The 21,698-nt window shown below is 35.3% G+C and overlaps 1 protein-coding gene and 1 long non-coding RNA gene across 3 annotated transcripts in view; one reads left to right on the top strand and one right to left on the bottom strand.

Annotated features, from left to right (window-relative positions):
* The window catches only part of LOC150095936 (uncharacterized), a 463,683-nt gene that overhangs the window by 370,751 nt on the left and 71,234 nt on the right, over nt 1–21,698 (top strand). The gene's annotated exons all lie outside the window — the stretch shown is intronic.
* The window catches only part of LOC150095935 (uncharacterized), a 123,257-nt gene continuing 108,664 nt past the window's right edge, over nt 7,106–21,698 (bottom strand). Inside the window, exon 2 of one of the 2 annotated variants that reach the window (XR_016549935.1) lies at nt 7,106–7,211. Coding sequence is in view for 1 of the 2 variants with exons in the window: in XM_090409197.1 (XP_090265323.1) it covers nt 7,197–7,211 (15 nt within the window). In the remaining variant the exon portion in view is untranslated. The remainder of the gene's footprint in view (nt 7,212–21,698) is intronic. The other variant, XM_090409197.1, reaches the window with a different exon arrangement.

The raw sequence follows: 21,698 nt of genomic DNA, 5'->3' as shown, positions 1-21,698 counted from the left end.
CTTGATATCTGCATGACATTTTTCTCATTCGTCAGATAAACGCCATTATTGCTCTAATGACAGCTAGTCATCGCAACTCTTAAATGGGATGGAACCGAGATGGCACGCGACACTTTCAAATCCGTGATCTCTCTTCCATTATGGGTCCTCTTAATTATACACAAGACTACAGAAGACAGTCGATATAATACCTGTTCGATCGGAGTCTTCAATTATGTTTTTTTTTTTTCACCTGGGGCAATATGAAATATGTAGTGTGTTTTCTCCCCCCAACTTGTTTTCGCCTAACTTTTGCACCAGTAAAATACAGAAGACGAATAAGGCGGTAAGTGGTACAGTCACTGTGCGTGTCTGGTCCCTTTACCTCTGCCTGGCTGTACCAGCACGATCCAGGTTCAAACTACGGAGTAATCAGAACGGTCATTGTAGACAGAACATCTATTAGTGTTTTTTACTAGCGGTCTTGGTGACTTCATAATGAAACATTCATAACAATTACAACAATGGATCAAAATTGGGAGAGATTTAGCCATGATTACTTAATAACATTGTTTTGTCCAGTTTGGTTTGTTAAATTCAATGAAATGATAATAAAAGTTGGGATTGTTTTTCCTCGATTATATAAGCATTCATTTTGCTTGGGAAAGGGGATTATTATTAATGATCAGATTGCTTATGATTACGACTTCTTAATTGATTTTTTTTTATTGTCAGTAGCCAGTATCATGAGAGATCAGCCTATTATGTTGTATATCAGCCTACATCTTAAAAAATAGTGCATCACGTGAGAATAACAGTGCAGTAGCTAGGAGGGGACGGTCCACTTTGAATCTTTTTGAACTTTTGCAGTTAATTATAAAATACAGTCTCCAGATTTTATTCCAAATATTGTAATACCACTGCGAATTTTCCTCACAATTGCTATAAGTGTTGCTGGTTGTGAGAAGAGTTTTTCTAGATAAAATTGATTAAGAATTACCTACATTACTATGAAATAGACTTCGCCAGTGTCATCGACGATTTTGCTAACAGAAAAGCAAGAAAAATAACATTTTAGAATGTTGGAATTAAAGTTTTACTTCAAAAATAAACATAGTGTTTTAATTTATTTCCCTATACGTCGTTTTGACTTTTTGTAGTATTTTTGGTGTGCATTAAGAGGGGGCGACAAAAGCTCTAATTACGCCACTGTAACAGTGTGCACGGGAAGAATATAGACACTAAAGGTGGCAGTACTGCTGTGCGAGACTGAAAATTGTTATATTTCCGTTACGTATATTATTAAGGTCTCTATTTCATCCTACGATTCGTTTTCTTTTTTTATCCATTAGATACAGTGGGTGTTAATTAGTTTAGAAATTATCTTGAATTCTATCGCATCAAACAAGAAAAACCAAATAAATAATAATACTCAAAAGATCACATAGTCCTAATTTAAAGGCAACCTGTATTGGAAAATAGGGTTACCTATTCCCTGGAGTGAAGATTGATCAATCAGTACATGCCAACAGTCTCTGCTCTTGAAGTTTAGATCATGGCAAACCTCTTTGATAGCCAAGAAGTACTCAATTTCGTCTTGTAATAATGAAATGTGTTCTATCACGGATACACAGCGAAGGGGAAATGTATGCAATCGGGGGTTCACAGTGTTCCGTTACAAATTTGTTGATTCTAAATATGCGTGCAATGGGAAGACATGATAAGTCTAGGCACACAAAATGACCGCTAAATGAACTTTTTTTATTTATTTTTTATTTTTTTGGAGCGTAAATGGTATTGTAAATTAAGGTATGCACAACACAGCAAACAGCTCTCGAAGATATTATGAAGGGGTGGGGGGGGGACTGTTCCTGCAGGTTTAATATTCAATCATTCTCGATTTTTCAATTTTTCTCGATAATAAAGCAATAAGAACATTTCCAACATTGAACCTATAGTTTCACTGTTACCTGTGTCCTTAGGGCAAAACATTTGTATTTCCTCAATTATACCAATGGCGGTTGATGATTTTTTTTAAAATAAATGCATAGCTGTTTTTCCTGTAGTCCAACACTTAATTATATCTATTACAATTGTTGACACATTAAGTTCGTTTGCATCTCTACTTAGGATAAAAAATAATAATTATTGTCATTTACTTTGCTTCTCAACAGATAGCAATTATGATTAGCCACAAATTAGTTATATAAATAATAGCTTATTAAGTTGAAGTATACAGCAATACGTATGGGTTTTCATTTGTGTTTGTTTTAAAACAAACTATGCATTGACAACATTAGGAAACTATCATGCTCGAATTATTTTGTCATTACGCTATACTTATTCCATTTGGACTTCTAAATACACTGACAGTATAGTTCGCCATAGATGGCTGTGTCATCTGTTTATTTATACAATTTAACGCATCTGAAGTTCAAAATGTAAACATATGGAAGTTTTCATTCGAAAGATGGCAAAAGGCTCGCCCAGGCAGCAATTCTATCAACTAGGCAAGCGATCCGACTACAACTACAATTGAATAGTTATCCTAATAGTGTTAGAATGGTAAAATGGATTTAGAGAAATATGACAAATGGATTAAATTTATTCCGTGTTGTGTATACATTGCAGATGAATGTCGTATGTTCCCCCCACCTAGGAAAGGTAAGTTAGTTTACATAAAAATATTAATCCTCGTGAAGTGATTGTTGCAAATCACTGCGTGGAATAGATTGCTGAACAAATTCCACAAACAACTGCATTGTATGACTTCCGTTTATACAGTCTTTGGTGTTTGTTCATATTTATTCTCTTCTAAGTTGGTGTGCGTGTGTTAATAAGTATTGTAGAATCCAATAAACAAACTTGGCATCACTGTTAGAATAATCAACTAGATTCTGTGTAAACATAGTTTGATATTTTCCATACACACGCAAATGAGTAGCCCCCTCAATACGCGTCTCTATTCTATGTACATATATGAATAAATTATCATCTATTACTGACAGACAACAATACAGATACTTTTAGGAATTTCTGTCGCAAGTATTATAACAATTAATCTACCGAAAAAGAAAATATTAGTCGAACAAGCAGATTGTGTTTTGCATTCCGGGGCTACTTGCAAATGCAAGATACACACGTTTCGCTATTGCATCCAAATTGTTATTGTACTTGAATAGATTTACACTTCCAAACTTCCTGCAGTTAGTTGTGATTTGTTTGTAGTATTGGTAGGAGATGGCACCATTGTAATGAGGTTGCGACTTGATCGATATATATACACACCAACACTTTGTCTGACTTGGCATGTAAAATAGACTCTGCTAGATGCTCTATGCACTTAGGGAACGAGAACTAATATGAGCGAGAAGGACAAGGTAGGTGTTCAGATACTTACTATAACTTTTGGTGAATTCCGAGGACCGTTTGATAGAAGGAAGACTACAAGTACTGCTGAGTTGGATGTAAGTAAAATAGCTGACATCATTGGGAACTTACCTCGCTGTATGTATGAGTATATGTTTAAAATAAACAAGGAGTGAATAGAAAGAAAGAGAGACAGAGAGAGAACATGGGGAGAAAGAAAGAGAGAATGGAAAGAAAGAAAGAGAATGGAAAGGAAGAAAGAAAGAGAGAATGGAAAGAAAAATAAAAAGAGAGCGTGAGAAAAAAATATTGAGAAATAAAGAACAAAACGCAAAAGAAATATCAACAAAATTTATTGAATTCGAAAGAGAGACCAAACATGGAACGTTTTCAAGCAACTTCAGGCCTCCAATAAACGGGACGGTGGTGAATTCAGTTACTTGGACTGAATTGGAGAGTAAGAGAGAGAGAATGAATGGCAAAGAAAAGATGGTTTTTAAGGAATATAGAATGTGTGTGTGTGTGTGTGTGTGTGTGTGTGTGTGTGTGTGTGTGTGTGTGTGTGTGTGTGTGTGTGTGTGTGTGTGTGTGTGTGTGTGTGTGTGTGTGTGTGTGTGTGTGAGAGAGAGAGAGAATAAATTTCAAAGAAATACAAAGAGGGTGAGAGGTAGAGAAAAGAAATGTTGATAAAATAGGAGAAAGACAGAGAGAGAGAGAATTTCGAGAAAATAGAGAGAGAAAGATAGACAAGGAAATTTCAGGAAATTAGACGAAGAAGAAATTCAAAAACAACAGAGAGAGAGAGAGAAAATGAAAGAAAGGGAAAGATAAACAGAAAATTCTGAAACGAGAGAGAGAGAGGGGGGGGTAAAGATAGGCAAAAAAAATAAGAGAAAAAGAAAGCAAAAATGGATAGATAGGCAAAGAAAATTTCGAGAGAGAGAGAAAGAGAGGGGGGGGGAAGAGAAATTTCAAGCTAATAGAGATAGAGTAAGAGAGAGAATAAAATAGAATGATAAATGAGGAAAATAACGAAAAAGAGAAGGACGTAAATAGAAGATGGAATATAGAAAGGAGAGAAAGCGAGAAGAATAAAAAATAAATAAAATGTTTGGAATGGAATTCACAGCCATGTATTAAGTCCCTTAATTGTATTGCGTTCTTCTGGCCGTTTTACTTGTCTGACGAGAATCAAAAACTCTGCCGTCTCCGTATTAGACTGGCTAACGCACCTTCAGCTGAAAAGCCCTTATTAGAGTTCTTCGCGTCCTAGAGAATTATAAAACAAAACGTGTATGGAAAATGCATACAAAGAAAAGAGATAAAGACAGAAGGAAGTAGGAAGGTGAAAGAAAGCGAGGGAGAGAAAATAAAATATCACAGAATGTTTAAAGACTGAAATAATCAGATGAGCTAAGGATTGGAAGTGAGATTTTATAGAGTAAAAGAGAGAGAGAGAGAGAGAGAGAGATCGTAAGCAGAAATACAACAGAAAACCGAAGAGAGGAAGGAGGTGTGCTCAAAAGACTAAAGTGAGGACGGTATAAAACGATTGACAGTGAGAAGAAGAAAGAGTGACACGAATCACACGGGCAGATTTAAAATGAAGCACACACATACACACAAAGATACAGAAAGGTGGTGTGAGGATGTTGCCGAGATGTCAAGTGAATTGCATTAGTCAGTGGGAAGTGCATCAATCATTCATGGCTAGTTAATGGTACTTGGGATCGCTAGGTGAAGGAAGCAGGCTTTGTTGGCCGCTGATTAAATTGTACCATTAACTACCGCACGTGCGTTTCTAGTGTGGCACCGCGGCTTTATCGACGGCCGAGAACGGATGAGGCTTCCTGGCGTCACCTAACGATGAATATTTGACCAGCTTCGAAAAATCTTTTATAATTGTCTCCGATTGCCGCCAGTTAAATGGGCACCAGGAAGGGCGAATTCTATTGCTGTTTACGAAAACACAACTGCAATCTTCAAGTGGGTTTAAACGATACCAACATAGGAAATGTGTATAAACAGTTCCATTTCAAGAAATCGGTTTGACAACAAAAAATTAATGAAAGAAGACCGAAAGAATCAAGATCGATACAGTAATGTTCGCGGAGATTTCATCTCAGATGTTTAGCATACAGTGGAAGTTCCTTAGACGGGATGTCAATGGCCTGGACTCATTCGAAATGTCTTTCACAACATCGTTATCATTCTTAACACATGTGCTGAAAACACAACTATAGTTTCCTGTCAAAATGACCTTGTCTACGGATGTTTGCTGGATGAAATAGACTCCACCTGTCGTGGGCTTTGACTTGCGCTATTTGTCAAATAACCCATATAAGGAGCGGCAGAGAAAAATAGATAAAAACGTACGGAGCTGGCGAACCTTGAAGTTGCTGCATCATACTTAAATAAAGAACTAATATCGTAATGATATCTCCCTCCCACCCAATGACATTCAACAGAGAAACAGGAGTTTATAATACATCAGACTGTTGTTGATTGTTTCTTCATAGCTGTGCAAACACTTTCCATGCATTCAGTCAAGTAAGACAGATGCTCTAGAACTACACTCTACGAGGTTGACTTAGTTCTTTCTCAGAGAGAGAGAGAGAGCGTGGAGGAAGACCATGCATGCTCTGTTTCTCTATGCATATATGCATATATGCTAATGTTATTTAAATGAACGTAGAGACATGGGGTGGTCATGAAATATTAATTCGCAATTAATATAATTTATGGAGGCAAGAGCAACAGCAGTCCTAACTTAGTGTAACAAATTTAGCCACTATAAATACTTCCAGAGCTTGTAAGTTTGCTTGTAACGTTTGTCAGGTCTAAAAACTATTCCTGCTATATCTAGAGATACTTCGATGTTTTTTCTGCCTTGTTATTATTCATGTTATTACATATTTTGCACACTTGGTTGAAAGGTTATATAGGTACATTGTAAATAAATTATTATCCCCACTTGTTCATTCTGCTATACATTCTGTCTTTCTCTGATTTTAATAATAATATTATTTCTTAATAATGCATCGTTTATGACACTTTTCTTGACTTCCGTTTCTATTATCACTCATCCCACTTCTGTCTCTTTTAAATATTTGCAAAATATTTCTTTTGCTAAATACGATGCCTAAAGCCAGGAGATTACATTGCAAACTACTTTAATTATGTATAATCCAACACACAATATGAAAAGCTTGTAAGTGTAAAAATAAGAGGATTAATAATTTTTTTGAAAAAAAAAAAAAGATTAACATACTTAAATAAATCATTTCTGGCTGACGCTGTTAATTGAAAAGCTAACACTCCAGTAATGGTGTATCAAATGCAAAGCGCCCTCAAACGGCAGCTGCAGTCTTTGTAGATTCCAATTTTAAAAATATCTCAGAAAGAGAATAATATGTTTTTAACTGTTTCTGTATCTTCCAACACATAAATAATTTTCTCGGCATCCAAGACATAAAATTTCAACTGTTTTTTCTGTTGCTTTCAACATGTAAATAACTTTTCGGCTTCTAAGACATAAACAAAATTTTAACGATGGTTTTTGCCTTCTGATTCCAATATATTTGCAAGTCTCTTGCTCAAGTGTTTATATTTAAAAACATCGCCTCAAACTCAAAATGAAAACATACAAAACAGTTTATTATTAATTTTTATTCTATATATTTCATTTTATTTATTTCTGCACTTGTTATACAATTCACATATACATTTGTACATGGTGTCTAAATGCTAATCACGTTTATATTGGTCAATACAGGCCTATTGGAATTAAGTAAAGCACTAAAGAACAAGTCAAATAGATGCAATATGTAGAATCATCAAGTAATATTTCACAGACTGACGACCTGAAATTAAACAAAAAATACATATAATCTTAATATTTATATAATAATAGTATGTGTATTATAACTATATGTAGAATAATATTATATGTTGGTAATAATCTTATCTATTATTAAGTGGAGATCAGCAGAATGCTAGGATAAGAGACTCTAGATTTCTTGTGTCCAACTTTGGAATTCTGTAGGTTTTGATCTCTAAAATCTTCGAAAAAAAATGCCTCCATTCCTTCAAAGAACTCAGGTCTTGGCATTAGTCCATCGACTTTGTAAACCACTAATCGTTTAGGAAAACGAACAACTGGCCGGTGACTCATTTGCCATTAAAAAAAAAAACATTTATGCGCTCTTTCAACAGAGATCCGGATTAGTCCGACTCATTATTCAAAGCTATCCGATTATAAGCGTAGATAATACTTTATATAAAAAAGTAGATTTCTTTCTTTTTTTATATCCTGAAAAAAAAAAGCTTCTGCTCAAACCTGCCTTGGAACACACTTGCACGTGACCAGTGTTGTAAATACACCCATGGGTAGACTAGCAAGACAGCTCTTTGCAAAACAGATTCATGTTAAATATTTTCTAGGTCGCCATAACTAAAATTGTTTATCTTACCAATAGAATGTGTAACCTCGTTTACCTATTTAGTATTCTGATGTTGGATTTCTGCATTCTCCTCTTCGACTTATTCTGTCTTCGATGCAATTCTTTACCTGCTTGAATAAGTTCAGTTAAACAAAGAAACATTAGAGTGTTCGGTTACAGTGTGAATGATTTATATGTCTACGTGTGTAGGTGTCAGGAATAATGATAGATGTTTGAAAAAAAATTTACAAAAAATAAACAGTGATACATTTTCACTCAAATATATTTCAGCGCCCACTCGGGACAACCCTTGTAATAAGGCAGACGTTATTTGCATTTTTCATGTTGCTGTTTTCATTCACAAATAGAGTCGCTACTTTATATGTTATCTGATCAATGACTTCGTATCATTCCACAGATTTCAGGCACCCTGGTGGGAAGTTTTGGAAATATTCGTGTAAGAACAGTTTGTTAGAATTAAAAAATAAAATAAAAACGAAGGGAAAGGAAAGTGGAAAAGGAAAGAAAATATCACGAGAAAAATTTTGATCTTATATATTAAATGACAAATTTCATCCTGACTAAAATTTGAATATAGTCGATATTTCGAACTCTCCTCTCCTTAATACCTTATTTGCATGTTTCTTTTACACTATTCGCAAATAAAAATTGTCAGACAAATTACATCAATAGATGATATTTGTGTTGGTGTAAAAATTAAATATTATTTTTATGTGAGACAGCATTAGCTTAATAATTTGCCATTGACTACCGATCTAGGATATTGCTAAAAGTACTCATAACCTGTCCTGAAATACTGTTTTTATGTTTATTTAAATATAAAGAGCCAATAGGCTTCAATGTTTAATAATATTAATAATAATGTAACAATAACGTTTTTATGTTATTATAGTAATAGTTTTTTATAGCTGAGACATATTAATGAAATTTTTTTAATTGGCATTTTTGAGCTTCAAATATAGCTTTTGATTCAAAACATTTGTCTCTTAATAGAATCTCTATTGGCATTCATATCAGTAAATGACTCACAAATTCTAAGTTCTACAATTTTTTTAGTGTTTCGAAAAATGTGTTTTAAGTTTTAAGTATGTTTTAGGATAAGATTTTAAAAATAACAAAGGATATTGCCATGCAATAAATTATAGTTTTATCACAGCCAGTTGAAAAATTCGATAAAAGATAAGCCTCTATAGCATTAGTTTCATGACAAAAACGCATGAAATCCGAAAACTCAAACTTTGGGGGTTCAAACAGTCATTAGAGAAATAACAGTAGAGAGAGAGAGAGAGAGAGAGAGAGAGAGAGAGAGAGAGAGAGAGAGAGAGAGGCTCATTTAAAATTTGACGATGTTAGATCTAATGCAGCAAATTTGTTTATCAGACAAGCGTTTTCATATATTGGATCTTGAAAGAATCGCTATCAAAACTGCCTACGAATTTTATGAAATTAAATAAAGTACTAATGTTTCTCATTCTACTTTTAATTACTATAGCACTTTTTATGTTTAATGACAAGGTTTGGAATATTTATGACCATATCTGCGCTTACAATAAATGTAATTAAGTGTATGGATCTGAGATTATAGGTTTTAACGAGTAGTGACCAATTTCGACTATATTTTAACTTTAATATCCAACTAACAGAACCTGAATTCTGATTCCTGAATAAGTAGTGCTTGTAAATTATTTTGTTAATGAACTAGTTTATTTTCAACTAGTCTTCCATTTGCATTTATTCTTTCGAACAAGAAAATGCATGCATAAGTGCATCTTAAACCTTATTACAGGTAAAGCCATTATTCTTTGTGTCTTATTCTCATCTAAAATCCTGCTAACAAATAGCGCAAGACTAGGTTGTTAGGAAGTCTACAGGTTTCATTTTAAAACATGGTTGTTTAATAGTACAGTGCACATCTCATTCTAACAAATACGTATTTATTCTCGTATTCAAACCAGTATATCTGTGTGGGTTTTAATAATAACTTCCAACCGTAGAAGAAATAAAGTGTTTTGTAATGGAACTTTGAACCTACAGTGAAGTAACTCGCTCTATGATTTATTGTTTCCTAATGAGACTATTAATCATGGGGCATCACAGTAGAACTGTCTCAGTTTGTTTGTTTTTTTTTTTAATTCATACTCTAGTTCACTCATGTCAATAGCGTTCTTCAAACTTTCCTCATTATTTATTCGAGTCAAAGCAGTTATTAGTCAAAATTCTTCCTGTTTGCTACTGGATTGCATAGCGCAAATAATGGCAGTTACTTAATGACAAAGTTCATGAAAAGAACTTCAAAATATTTCATAAAAATGAAATACATTTTGGTGTTTGCTGTTTCGCTATTTCTTTAGAGTTACTTATATGAACAGATTATTTAAGATCAAATGGAAATTTTGTCCTCCCTATGATTAGAATTTTTTATGATCATCTCACCCACCAAACGTTTACAAATTTCAGTGGGTGAGATGATCATAAAAAAATCTTGGGAAATTAATTCCAAGCCACTTTAGACCTCCAATAAGCAAAATGGTGGTAGTGTGACATCAGCTGATGGAATACATCTACGAACTAAAATAATCCTAATTTTTTTTTAGAATTCTAGCCAAGTCCAGTGGAGTTTGTACTATTTTCTCCAATTATGTCCACGTATTAATTCGGCACTTCACTGAAGGAAATTTTTATATGTGAAATGACAACGAAATTTTGTATGAAGGATTTCCATTTAGTGTCATTACAGTGTTCATATGTTTGGTAAGATCTGGGTTGGAATTCCATCCAAGATACAAAGAAACTTTATGAGGACTTTTCAGCTGAAAGTGAGTTGTCGGACTCATGTAAACATGGTAGCCTTACCATAGGGTAGGAAAATACACAGAACTAACAAACATAACATATTGGCCTCATTGCCTTAGCTGCTTCGTCCGTAAGCACAAATAATCACAACGACAACATTCATAATGTGCAGAAGCCTACTTACATCCTTATAATGACGAATCACGACCGGACATGGGTATTTGTGTTTGTCTTTAGGTGAGCGATAAACTTTATAGCCCAGTGTTAGAGACCACTTTCACGTTTTGCCTATAAAGTGGCATGAAAAAGGTCCATGATTAAACTGTAGAGCATTATCGGAAAAAAGACCATGTTTGGAAAAATTAAAAAATAGAAAAAATCCTTAGTCCATTCACCGTATATATAGATTTACAACTCTTCGTAGATAAGAGTTACGTAAAAAAAAAAAAAAAACCTGAAATATATATATATAGTATATGTGTCTAATGCGATGTGTGTGTGTATAGCATGGTATACAAACATGCGTTTGATTCTCACATTCCTCTGATTTGGATCACACTTAATAAATAAAAATAACTTAATAATAAAAATGTCATTAATATTTTCACCTTCTGAGGGTTCTTCATAAAGCTGGTTATTAAGTCCAATTAAGATCAAAATATTGATTGCATGTTTCGTCATTGAATACTTCATTATCTATCTACTTTCGAGACTTCAGTTTACGTAATTCTGTTTCCTGTATTACCCCTTTGTTTCCAAGAGTTGTTTTAAGCTAAATCTAAGAAGGTTTTTTTTTTTTTTCTTCTAGACTAATACCTCTTACACTTAGTTAATACAGGAACTTCAGCGAACCGGTTGACCTCTTCTGGCTTGGTTTTGCAGCAGCAAAGTGTTTTATATATATGGAGTCCTGTGTCCCTGGCCTGTGGACACTGCAGGAGTGAGTTATGGTCGGGTCGCTACAAACTGAGGGTAAGAAAGTGGGTCGACCAGGTGTCCTGCGGCGTCGGGCTTAGCTAGTGTCAACCTCATCTCATTCATCATAGTCATCCTGTTGGGGGTTTCTGGACCAGTTTTAACCACCTGCTCTCGGTAAATACGTGCTCTGATACCAAGTGGACATACTTGGTGTTCCGAAACGAACATTGGCTAAGTTCCGAGAATTAACAGAGGTCTAGGACTTGTTACAATCACATTTTAAAATGTTTTATACACTAGCTGGAATGGCTTCAACAGTTCTATTGCTAATATTCATTTCTACGTTCTGTTTGGTAACTGTTTAAATGTGTCTTTTAAAATTAGCAGCCTTGATACAGTGCGGTAGGTGAAGTATTGTCAGTAATTGAGAGAGAGAGAGAGAGAGATGGCATTAACATACTCAATAGGAAACACCATTAATGCAGAGTGAGTGAAGACGGAAGTATCGTTAACGCACCATCAGTGGGAAATGTAATCTGTTATGAAACACTCAAACTGCATGTGGTCTATAGGCGCATAGCTCCATGTGCACTCTATTTTGAAAACTTCATACTACGAGCAGGTTGTTAATTTTACATATTCTCTAAACTTCTCCTAGGTACATTTCTTTTCCAGTTATTCCGCTGTTGTATGTTATTTTAGGTTCGTGGAGCAGTTTCACATATTTGTTGTATAGTATAGATGCCAATAGAAAGTGCTTCCACTTTAAGCTCCAGCCATATTTAGTTCGGTTCTAATGTTGCGCAAATTGCATATTATATCCTAACTGGTTGTTCCATTTAATTTCGTTGTTATCTAATTTAGATTACTGGCTCCTTCTGAAGGTTAACTACAATGGGGCGAAGTTGTCAAAGGTGTTGACTGATACTAAACACTTTGGTTACAAAATCCCAAAGAACCAACGGAAACTAGAAACTCTTCTCCCCCCCCCGCCCACCACCACCCACCGCCACCTTCGGCTTTACATCGTCGAAGACTGTGTGTAGCAGCTAAACCAGTCTTCGGCAGTTACTTTTGACTGGGCGACTGCGTTTAGCTTCCAACCTTTCAGCTCAGGTAGTGAGACAAGGCCTCGGTAGTTAGGTATGTTCAGCAGGGGGGCTACAGGAACAGTTTCGGGAGCACGAGTCGGGACTAAAGAAGGTCTACACAATAGCCCCATACGGTGGCTCTCTCGTAGTGCACAAAACTCATTTGGAATAGCCTCAAAGGTCAAACTCCCCCTTGAGGGGTCGGCTAAGACTGACAAGAGTCTCTAGCGTAAGTCATCTGTATGTGAAGCATAGATTTTGGACTAGAAAGACAATCTCGTCACCTTGTCTACAGCTGTAAACTTGAACGGACCAACTGCAGGTCAAATGGAAGTGAAAACGCCATACCCACTAATGTGCGGTTGATTTGCAAATAACTGACAGCTCCACAGAGCAACAGTAAACAATTTATTGGCCATCCAGCTGAGAGATATTCACACAATCTGGTAGGGAAACATTATTAACACATAAATAATACGGAGAGACTTCATTAACATAATAGTCGATAAGTCAGTGCAGATAAAACATTAAAAAGCGAATCATAATTAAAACAACTAATCAAAAACGTATAACTAATATAAAGATCCACATATAACTATTCGCTAAATAGTAAAACATTAAGAAAAATATAAAGTGCCATATGGTTGATGATGAAAATTAAAAAATCAAAAAATCAAATAAAAAATCAAAGTTAAAAAAAATCCTAACATGCAATCCGTGTAACGTCCTATCACAAAGTTAACTTGGAGATTAATTAATTCACCACAGCAGCAACTGAGAAAAGTAACTCTAATATAGAAAAGTATAGTAACTGTAATATAGATGAGTAGTGGAGCAATATCACATATTTTGAAAGGTCAGTTCTTTTAGAAACACAGTACACAGCGTTGCGAGGGTTCGTATAGTCCGGCTCAGACCGACATGAAGCCACCCCACCTTTTCGTATCCCCCCCCCACACACACACACACAACATTCATCTCTTGGGCTGACTCTAAGATTTCTGGTACTCCTGGCATAATAATAATAATAATGAATTTCAAAATTATTATTATTATTACTTAAATCTGGCTTTTTTTTTTTTTTTCCATTAGTGTCTGGAGCAAAACCCCTACTTGTCTATCACTACCGCTGGCCTCGTCTGTCAGGGTTCCTACGGAGACACCCTTAGGCGTAATTATATTTGCGTCCATGATTAGCATCATTAATAGGAACACACCATTAACCGAAAAAGAAAAATAATTAATATAGTCAGTAAGGGAAATATAACAACGTTATAGTTAACAGGCGAGTATCATTAATACAATACAATACAATACTCGTGAAAAGGCTATACTTGTTCACAAACAAAAATAATTAATAAATAGGGAATAGCTACGTATTCTCAAAACAGAAAACAAAAAAAAAATCTGAATATTCTGAATATAGAGAAAAGGGGATCATGATTCTTACAGATTCTCTTTATGATGAATTATGATAATTTCCTACTGGATTTCTTCATGAAGAACCATAATTCTTTCTTGGTTTCCTTCATGATACGTCATGACAGGAACCAATGAATAAAACTCATGATTAAGAGTTAAATCCGTCAAGATTCGCAGCAGAAATTACTTGCTTTGTTAAAACACTATTCCTGTACTACTTTGGTTTGGGGATTTTTGCCAAATCGTGAGGAAGAGGATTTGAGACAAATTATCATTTAACCAAGAACATTTAAACCACCCACAAGATGGAGATCATTTCTGTATGAAAAATGTCTGTGTTTTTTTTTATTTTATTTTTTTTATAAAAACGCATATTAAATATACTATTCAAAGATAAAAAAAAATTGCTACGATCATATGGAAATTAAATGATGCTTTTTGAATTTTTTTACTTCTTTCTTTCTCTTATTAAGTAAATATAAACTTAACATTAGATTCTGAATAAGTATAGTATATCGATTTTCTCTCTCTCTCTTTCTCTCACTCACTCCCTCTCCCCTCCTTCGTTTTTTTTTTTTTTCTATTCAGCTTTCAACAATGCGTAGTAACTTGTATCTAAGACAAAAGCAAGTCTAATCTTGTCTTCCGCCAAAACCAAAACGGTAAAAAAAAAATCTTTTTTTTCCCTCTTCTTCACTGCAAGCAAATTCTCAAATATAAAAAGAAAAAATAAATAAAAGAAATAAAAAAGGTCGGGCAAGTGGTGTATGTGTGTGTGTGTGTGCATGCGTGTGGAGTTAGGTAAATTAAAGACTAGATTTTGTTTGAAAAATAAAGGAAGGGAAAAAAAAACTCAACTGTGTTGCGTTGTTGATGGAATTGTTTGTCGACTTTGTACCGTCTCTGTAAAAAGAAAAAAAACTACAGGGGCAGGACTAAAAGAACACAAAAAACACAAAACAATGTTTTCCATGTAGTTAATCTTCGTAGTCCTAAAGACGCAGAATAAAGAAATAATGGCCTAATCACAGACACTACATGAACTACTAGAGATTTTTTGGGTGCTGTCTGGCCAGTGTTGTACAGCGGCAACGTATTTCTTGAAGACCTTGTGAGACTTCTTTTTTTCCCTTTTCACTGCCAGAAAAAGACTATAGACAGGATACCGATATTTAAATTGTGACTGAAAAGTTTTATTGGTGTTTGGAAAGAATAGTGGAGGTCGGTGCCATTTCTAGTCGTAAGTTGTGCTACGAACTATAAACAAATGACACGCAGCGGTCAGCGAAATTGATTTTCTTCCAGCAGGTACATTGTCTCTGAGCAAAATCACAAAGGTACATAAAAATCAGTACATAATGAGGCATCCACTTTGAAAATAATTAAGGCTGAAACGAATAAAGATTATACTGAGGTCTAAAATGAACTGCTGGTTGATACTCAGGTCGATCAACTCATATAGGGTCTAATGATACGCATGTAAATATAAAATATGAGGGTTGCCAATCATTATCCTCTTTTTTTTTTAACCCACTGAGCATTCATGCTTCGCCTCCGCTGAGTTGCACGGATGAATAACAGAATCAGGAATGTTCACATTTTTTATGTCATTTCTCATCCATCAAAAAGTGGAATTTATTTTGCGTTAGTATCATGTGAACGTTAGAGAATGGGAACAGAAAAGAAAGATATTAACATTCTTTTCCAAAAATTATAGATTGTAATCTTTCACAGAACTGAAGGAGGAAAGTTGTTCAAGAATAAAAGTACGGGGAACAAAAGAAGGGAAAGAAAAGCCAGTACAACGGATCAAATTCGGACTATTTGTAGATGGTCATCATCTGAAGAGAGTGTTTATGGACATAAAAGAATACTGAAGGAATAGTCGATGCTAGTCGTAAACAGCACTCATCGATGTACTTAGTACCAACCAAAATGTGAAAATTATATTCTAGGGTAGGCAAGTGACTGAGATGTAATATCCAGTCTTACCTGATCAGAATTTGAAGAAGAATATCTATTCCAAGAAAAAAGACTGCGTTTACATTGGTAAGGTTGTTTTAGCTCGTTGGATTTTAAGTGAGAGAGAGAGAGAGAGAGAGCAAATTATCCATTCAGTTGTGAAGCACAAATGGGAGATAGTAGTATAGAGGCTTGCTAAGAAGTCTTCCATGAAAGATACAATCAAATGTCTTGGAAACGTGATGAGCGCTAGTTAGAGTTTTCTCAGAAACTTTCCCTGGCAGATGTCTTTGGACATGTGCCAAAGACGAGTGACCAAAAGGGTTTGGTCATAAACCCTTTTGGAACTAAAGTGACAGAATATTATTAGTGATCAGTAATTATAGAATATGCTTCAGCTGAAAAAGATGACTCTTGACGACCTTCGTTATTTTTAAGTGAATCAAAATGAGGAAAATAGGACTTTATTTTACCACTGTTTCTTTTAGGAATAAAACAGATGTGAGCTAACCTTTAAGACATATACAGTAAATTCTAACAGAATAAGAGATTATATGAACACAACGAAAGACGGGAGTGGGTTTCGCAATGCAGCTTTTGTACACAAGTGTGCGAATGGAGCCAATTGAAAGCCAGACAGTCAAAGGATTTTCGCAGCCTGTTGGCTGGAGAACGGATATGCTAATCACTCGGCCAACCAGGCCGGCAATACGTTGCGTAATTTTTAGTGTTGCAGAAGTTGATTTGTCTAAATCATTGATACAGAAGTTTGAAGAGAAGAATGGTGTCAGTAAATCAGTGTTGCCGTCAAATGATCTTCCATTAGTTCCACGTGGATGTGAAAAGAACGAAAAACAAAGTTAGCCAGGTGGCCAGCCAGTGGCCTGAGTTAAGCACTGGAACACGTGACTACTGCACGTTTTTTCTTTTGTGCTTTTTTTAATCGTATTTGGATTTATTAATGTCTTCATCGTGCACTTGGAGTCATCAGGATTAGCAGAGAGAAAAGTTGGGAAGTTAATCTCAAGCCAATTATACCTTTTATTTTTCAAAATTGGGAAAACTGCCGTGACGCACTTATTGGAGAATGACAGTATAGATCACGAGGATTTCGATTAAATTAAGGATGGAAGTTTCATTCTGTTAACACTTATTTCGACAGGTCGAATCAGGAGAGCGAAAAGAGTTCTGTTAGAGAAAGATGTGAACCAGTTTGGATTCTAGATCCAGTCACTCCGTTTGACAGTATAATAACACCCAACGGAATCAAATTTGCCTATTGGCAAGATGCTCAACGCTACAACATTAGACATGTGATAGAATGGAAGCGAAGAATCTTTATAAGTTTTCATGTGTATGTGTGTGAGTTAATCGGTCATACGGACGTAGCAGGATTTGCTCCCCAAACTCCAGTTTTTCTCCCCGAAAACAGACCAGAAGAACACACACAATTTACAGACATAGAAGAAACACTAGTCATAGTGGCTTCGACCGTAATTTCATACATCAACATTGAACCTAAGGGTGAGTTCGCAAGTATAAAGTACCTTGGAAAGACTGTTAATGAGGGGGGGGGGGATGTTTGTTATCAAAGTGGTGCGGATTTTCTGGTAACCTAATGGAATAATCAACAACTTCGATCAAGTCTTTGGTTTACAACAATGTAATTTGGCATTCCTAACAGCTTATTCATCGGAACTGGAAAGAAATGCCGCTGGAGATATGAACATTAATTTATCTAACGAAGGTGACTTAAAATATTGGGCAATATTTCTACTCACTAACGTCCAAGAATCTTTAATTTCTTGAAGATAGTAAATAGGTTCAAAATGATAATACACTTAAACATCGTACCAGATCTGTCTTTCGGTAGCCAAAACAAAAGTAACCGAGTTAATAACAGTCGACAGCTTGTACTTTTTTTTATTATTATTATTATCTGTTCTGTCAATGACAAAATGTTTTCATATAATTCCAATTTATTTGCTAAACCATGACCGCAACTTTTTTCTTTGTTTCTTTCTGCTGATATTCATGATATATTATTTGCATGTTCGAGTTGAGTTAAAGCATTTATTCTGATGCAGATCAGATAGAAGATCTTATTCCGGTTTTATTTTCAGTATTTTATTATTTATTTTTATTATTAAAACGGCAAATGATCTGCGCCCAATTTGTTAAGGTTTAATTTTTGCTTAAAAGCTTAAAAACATCCTCTTTTTTTATGGCGTGGACTGGCTAAGCCTGATATTTGTTGTGTGGGGCTTACAAATTCAAAAAGATTACCGGACAAGTGGTGGGTCATTTCTTTAAGTTCGTGGTCGTAAAGACAGCTATAAAAATGTTCTTTAATGTTCCTTATAAAGCAAGATATCTTCTTTACTTCCTGCATAATGTAGACTCTGAAATTTTACGATTTACTCTTGCCACTCCTGGTAAAATGGATTTTTTTTTTTTTTAATCTTTTGATGTACTGGTTGGTCAACTAAGGTGTTTAATGTTTGAATTTGTTAGCAACAGTTAAAGATAGTACTTGGATATCTTTAAGATATCTTGAATGAGTGATTATTGAATAGAGAGTAGTAATTCCAGTTTTCTGCCATTAATATTCATTAAATCAGTTTTAAAAAGAAACTACACTTTCATATAGTATTTATAGCAAACAACAAATTATATTTTACGTTGATGATTTGCATTTAGGATCTCACTTGTAATACCTGTCGCTTATTTTTTTAAACGTTTAGGGATCATGTCCTCCGCGGCTCAGTTGGAAGAACCACGGAACTCTTTCACTGGAAAAGGTCCTAGTTCGATTCTCGTTAGGACGAGAAAAATCGTTTCATGGTCTTTTTCAGCTGAAGGTGAATTAGCATGTTATGCAGAGGTTTTTTGTGTTGTTCATCTCGCATACAGGTAAATCGACCAATGAGCACACGCAGTTAACAGACAACTTTATTGTCAGCAGACGGTAGACGTGTGTGGATGTTGAATTATGTGATGTGTGGATTTTTTTTTGTGGATCCCGTTCACAAAAGTGTTTTTTTTTTATATAAATTTATACTGCATTAGAGCCATCAGTGGACTAAGGATTTTTTTCTACTTTTTTATTAATTTTATATATTGTTATTTATTTTTATTTAGTTTCGAAAATCCTTCTTCACAAACCAAACATGGAAATTTTTCAAGTCACTTCAAGCCTCCAATAATCGGAGCGGTGGTCTCACACTGGACGATGAAGTTCATCTTCCACCTACAAACAATCACAAAAATCCATGCCCTCAGTGGGAATCGAATCTGCAGCCTATTGGTTGCCCACTCGGCATGCCAAGCCGGCGTATGATAATGGTTTAAGCGTAGACGATGGATTGAGTGCCCATCCACAATCACTCGTTGTACTCCATGAAGGTGTCATGTAATCATATTATTAATGATTCTGTTCAATAGCCGTTTTTTGATGTTTTCGGGAATAACTAAAATTAGGAGGAGAGAGAGAGAGAGTATTGTGTCTGTTAGTACGCATGTTATTCTGGCCGCTTTGCTGTTTTGCTGGAATGAAATACCCGAGTTTGGGGGGGGGGGGGGGAACCTGCCATCTCCGTATGAGACCGTATAACAACCTTCAAAGTTGCTAGCCTAGCAACTTTGATTATTCCTTAGAGATTAATCATACAATTCTAACAATAAAGTTTGTGATATTATACTATCTGCGCTTCCATAAAGGACTTTAGGATCCCCCTTCTGTTGTAACCTTACTGAAAACAGCTGACCAGTCAAAGAACACTCAGTCAGTTGACTTAATACACTAGCTTTACTACCTTATCTACCTCAGCCATAACTCCAACCGAACCCAACCCAAGCAAATTATTACATACTTCTATCTTTTCTCGTTTTGTTGATCTAACAACTGCAGCATTCTAAGTGCTCTCTTGTGATCACATAACTCTGTGTACTGGCTTGTATTCCTTTACATCTGAGCTAAAATTCTCCTCTCTTTATACTAATTTCGTCCAAAATAACTGAAACAACTAGCAAATGGCTGGGCACTGTGTGATTTTTATGAGCTCTGAATGCTAGAGAATTATGAGACACGTGTTAATGTGACCTTAGGGATTCAGAGAAAGGATAATTACATACCAAAGAGAAAAAAAGAAAAGAAACGTTACGTATATTTTTATCGTATGCAGTCATCCTTTTAGAACGAATTTTGTGCATTTCCTACTTGTGGTAGAATTTGTCAAATTCGATGAAAAAATCTAGTTTTTTAAAGGATGGTTTTTATAGTGATAATAGGAGGAATAAATTTAGCATTTTCTTTTGATGAATATTACAGGTAATTTTCCTAAAGTATGTTTTCCCCCCTAAAGAAAAACAAATTAAAAAAATGCTGTAAAGTGGATTGCAAATAAGGGTCACTTCTTTCATGTCGTGTCACTGATAACAGCTGCTTGCGTGGGCATTAGTCGAGAAAAAAAGGTGAACCAACCACAAGATCCCAAAGCTATCTTGACTAACGCGAAGTGCAGATGATGAGTAGGGATGTGATTTGAATACATTGTCAAGGAGTATGTTTACAAGTATAAGAATTTTAATATAGAGAGAGAGACAATGCATAACAAAGTGGGTTGTTATGGAATTAAAAACGAAGCAGTTAAAGCGCTAGGACATCATATTACATTTAGTAATTTGAGAATATTCGTGTAGTCAGTTGCCTGTTTTATAACATGAAAAAAAAAAAAAAACATAATATCTGGGAAGAAAAACTCAGTTGTCTCCGTGTGAATAATGCGTATTTCCTGTTTTTCGGGATGAAAAACCCTACTTTCAGGGGAGGAAAAGCTCTGTAGCCTCGCGTAGGACAACACATACGCAGCTCAGTGTTACGGGTTCGTATGCCTGTTTTTACAGCAGGGGAAAAACCCTATTTTTTGAGAGAAAAACCCTGTTGCCTTGCATGTAACAATGCATACCAAGAGTTTTAATAAATTCTCTAGCCAACTAAGTTTTATACTATTGTTCATTCTATTTTCATTCTCTCTCTCTCCTGCATTCTAGGACCTCTCAATAAATTGACATAAGCTATGAGGACAAAGGTCTGCAAATAATATACTCGGACTTTTTTTTTTTTTTTTTTTCAAAAGAGAAAGAACCCATGTAGATTCTTAACGGCCTTACTTAGGAGTACATTACAACCAATATTCCAGGCGGAACAGCTCGTAACGATACACGAAAGCGATTATATATGTCAGGAAATATCTAGATCGGTAGTTTCCGCCAGTCATCGAGGCTAAAAACAAAGAGAAACCTACAACCTCTGTGCGTGACGAAACTTTCCGAAAACGGACCAAGTTCATGACATAAAACTGATTGATTGAACAGGTGAGGAGGTTGCACGTGTGTGTGTGTGTGTGTGTGTGTGTGTGTGTGTGTGTGTGTGTGTGTGTGTGTGTGTGTGTGTGTGTGTGTGTGTGTGTGTGTGTGTGTGTGTGTGTGTGTGTGTGTGTGTGTGTGAAGGGAAAAAACCCATAGGGCAGAGTGGCAAAGTGTGTATCACAATTCTGTGATAATACTTTGTTTAATAAATGACAGTAGGTCCAATTTGCTAGGACGTTGATAGACCAAAAGTCCATTAACCTCCCTTTATATGTGTGTGTGTGTGTTCGTGCGTGTATATGTGAGCAGCTCCTACATTATTGGTCCTTCT

Source organism: Typopeltis vanoorti, chromosome 19 (assembly GCF_054136105.1).
Source record: "Typopeltis vanoorti isolate ZY-2024b chromosome 19, IOZ_Tvanoo_1.0, whole genome shotgun sequence".
NCBI lineage: Eukaryota > Metazoa > Arthropoda > Arachnida > Uropygi > Thelyphonidae > Typopeltis > Typopeltis vanoorti.
Note: the sequence above shows the minus strand (reverse complement) of the source record. Positions and strands in the feature narration are given on the sequence as shown.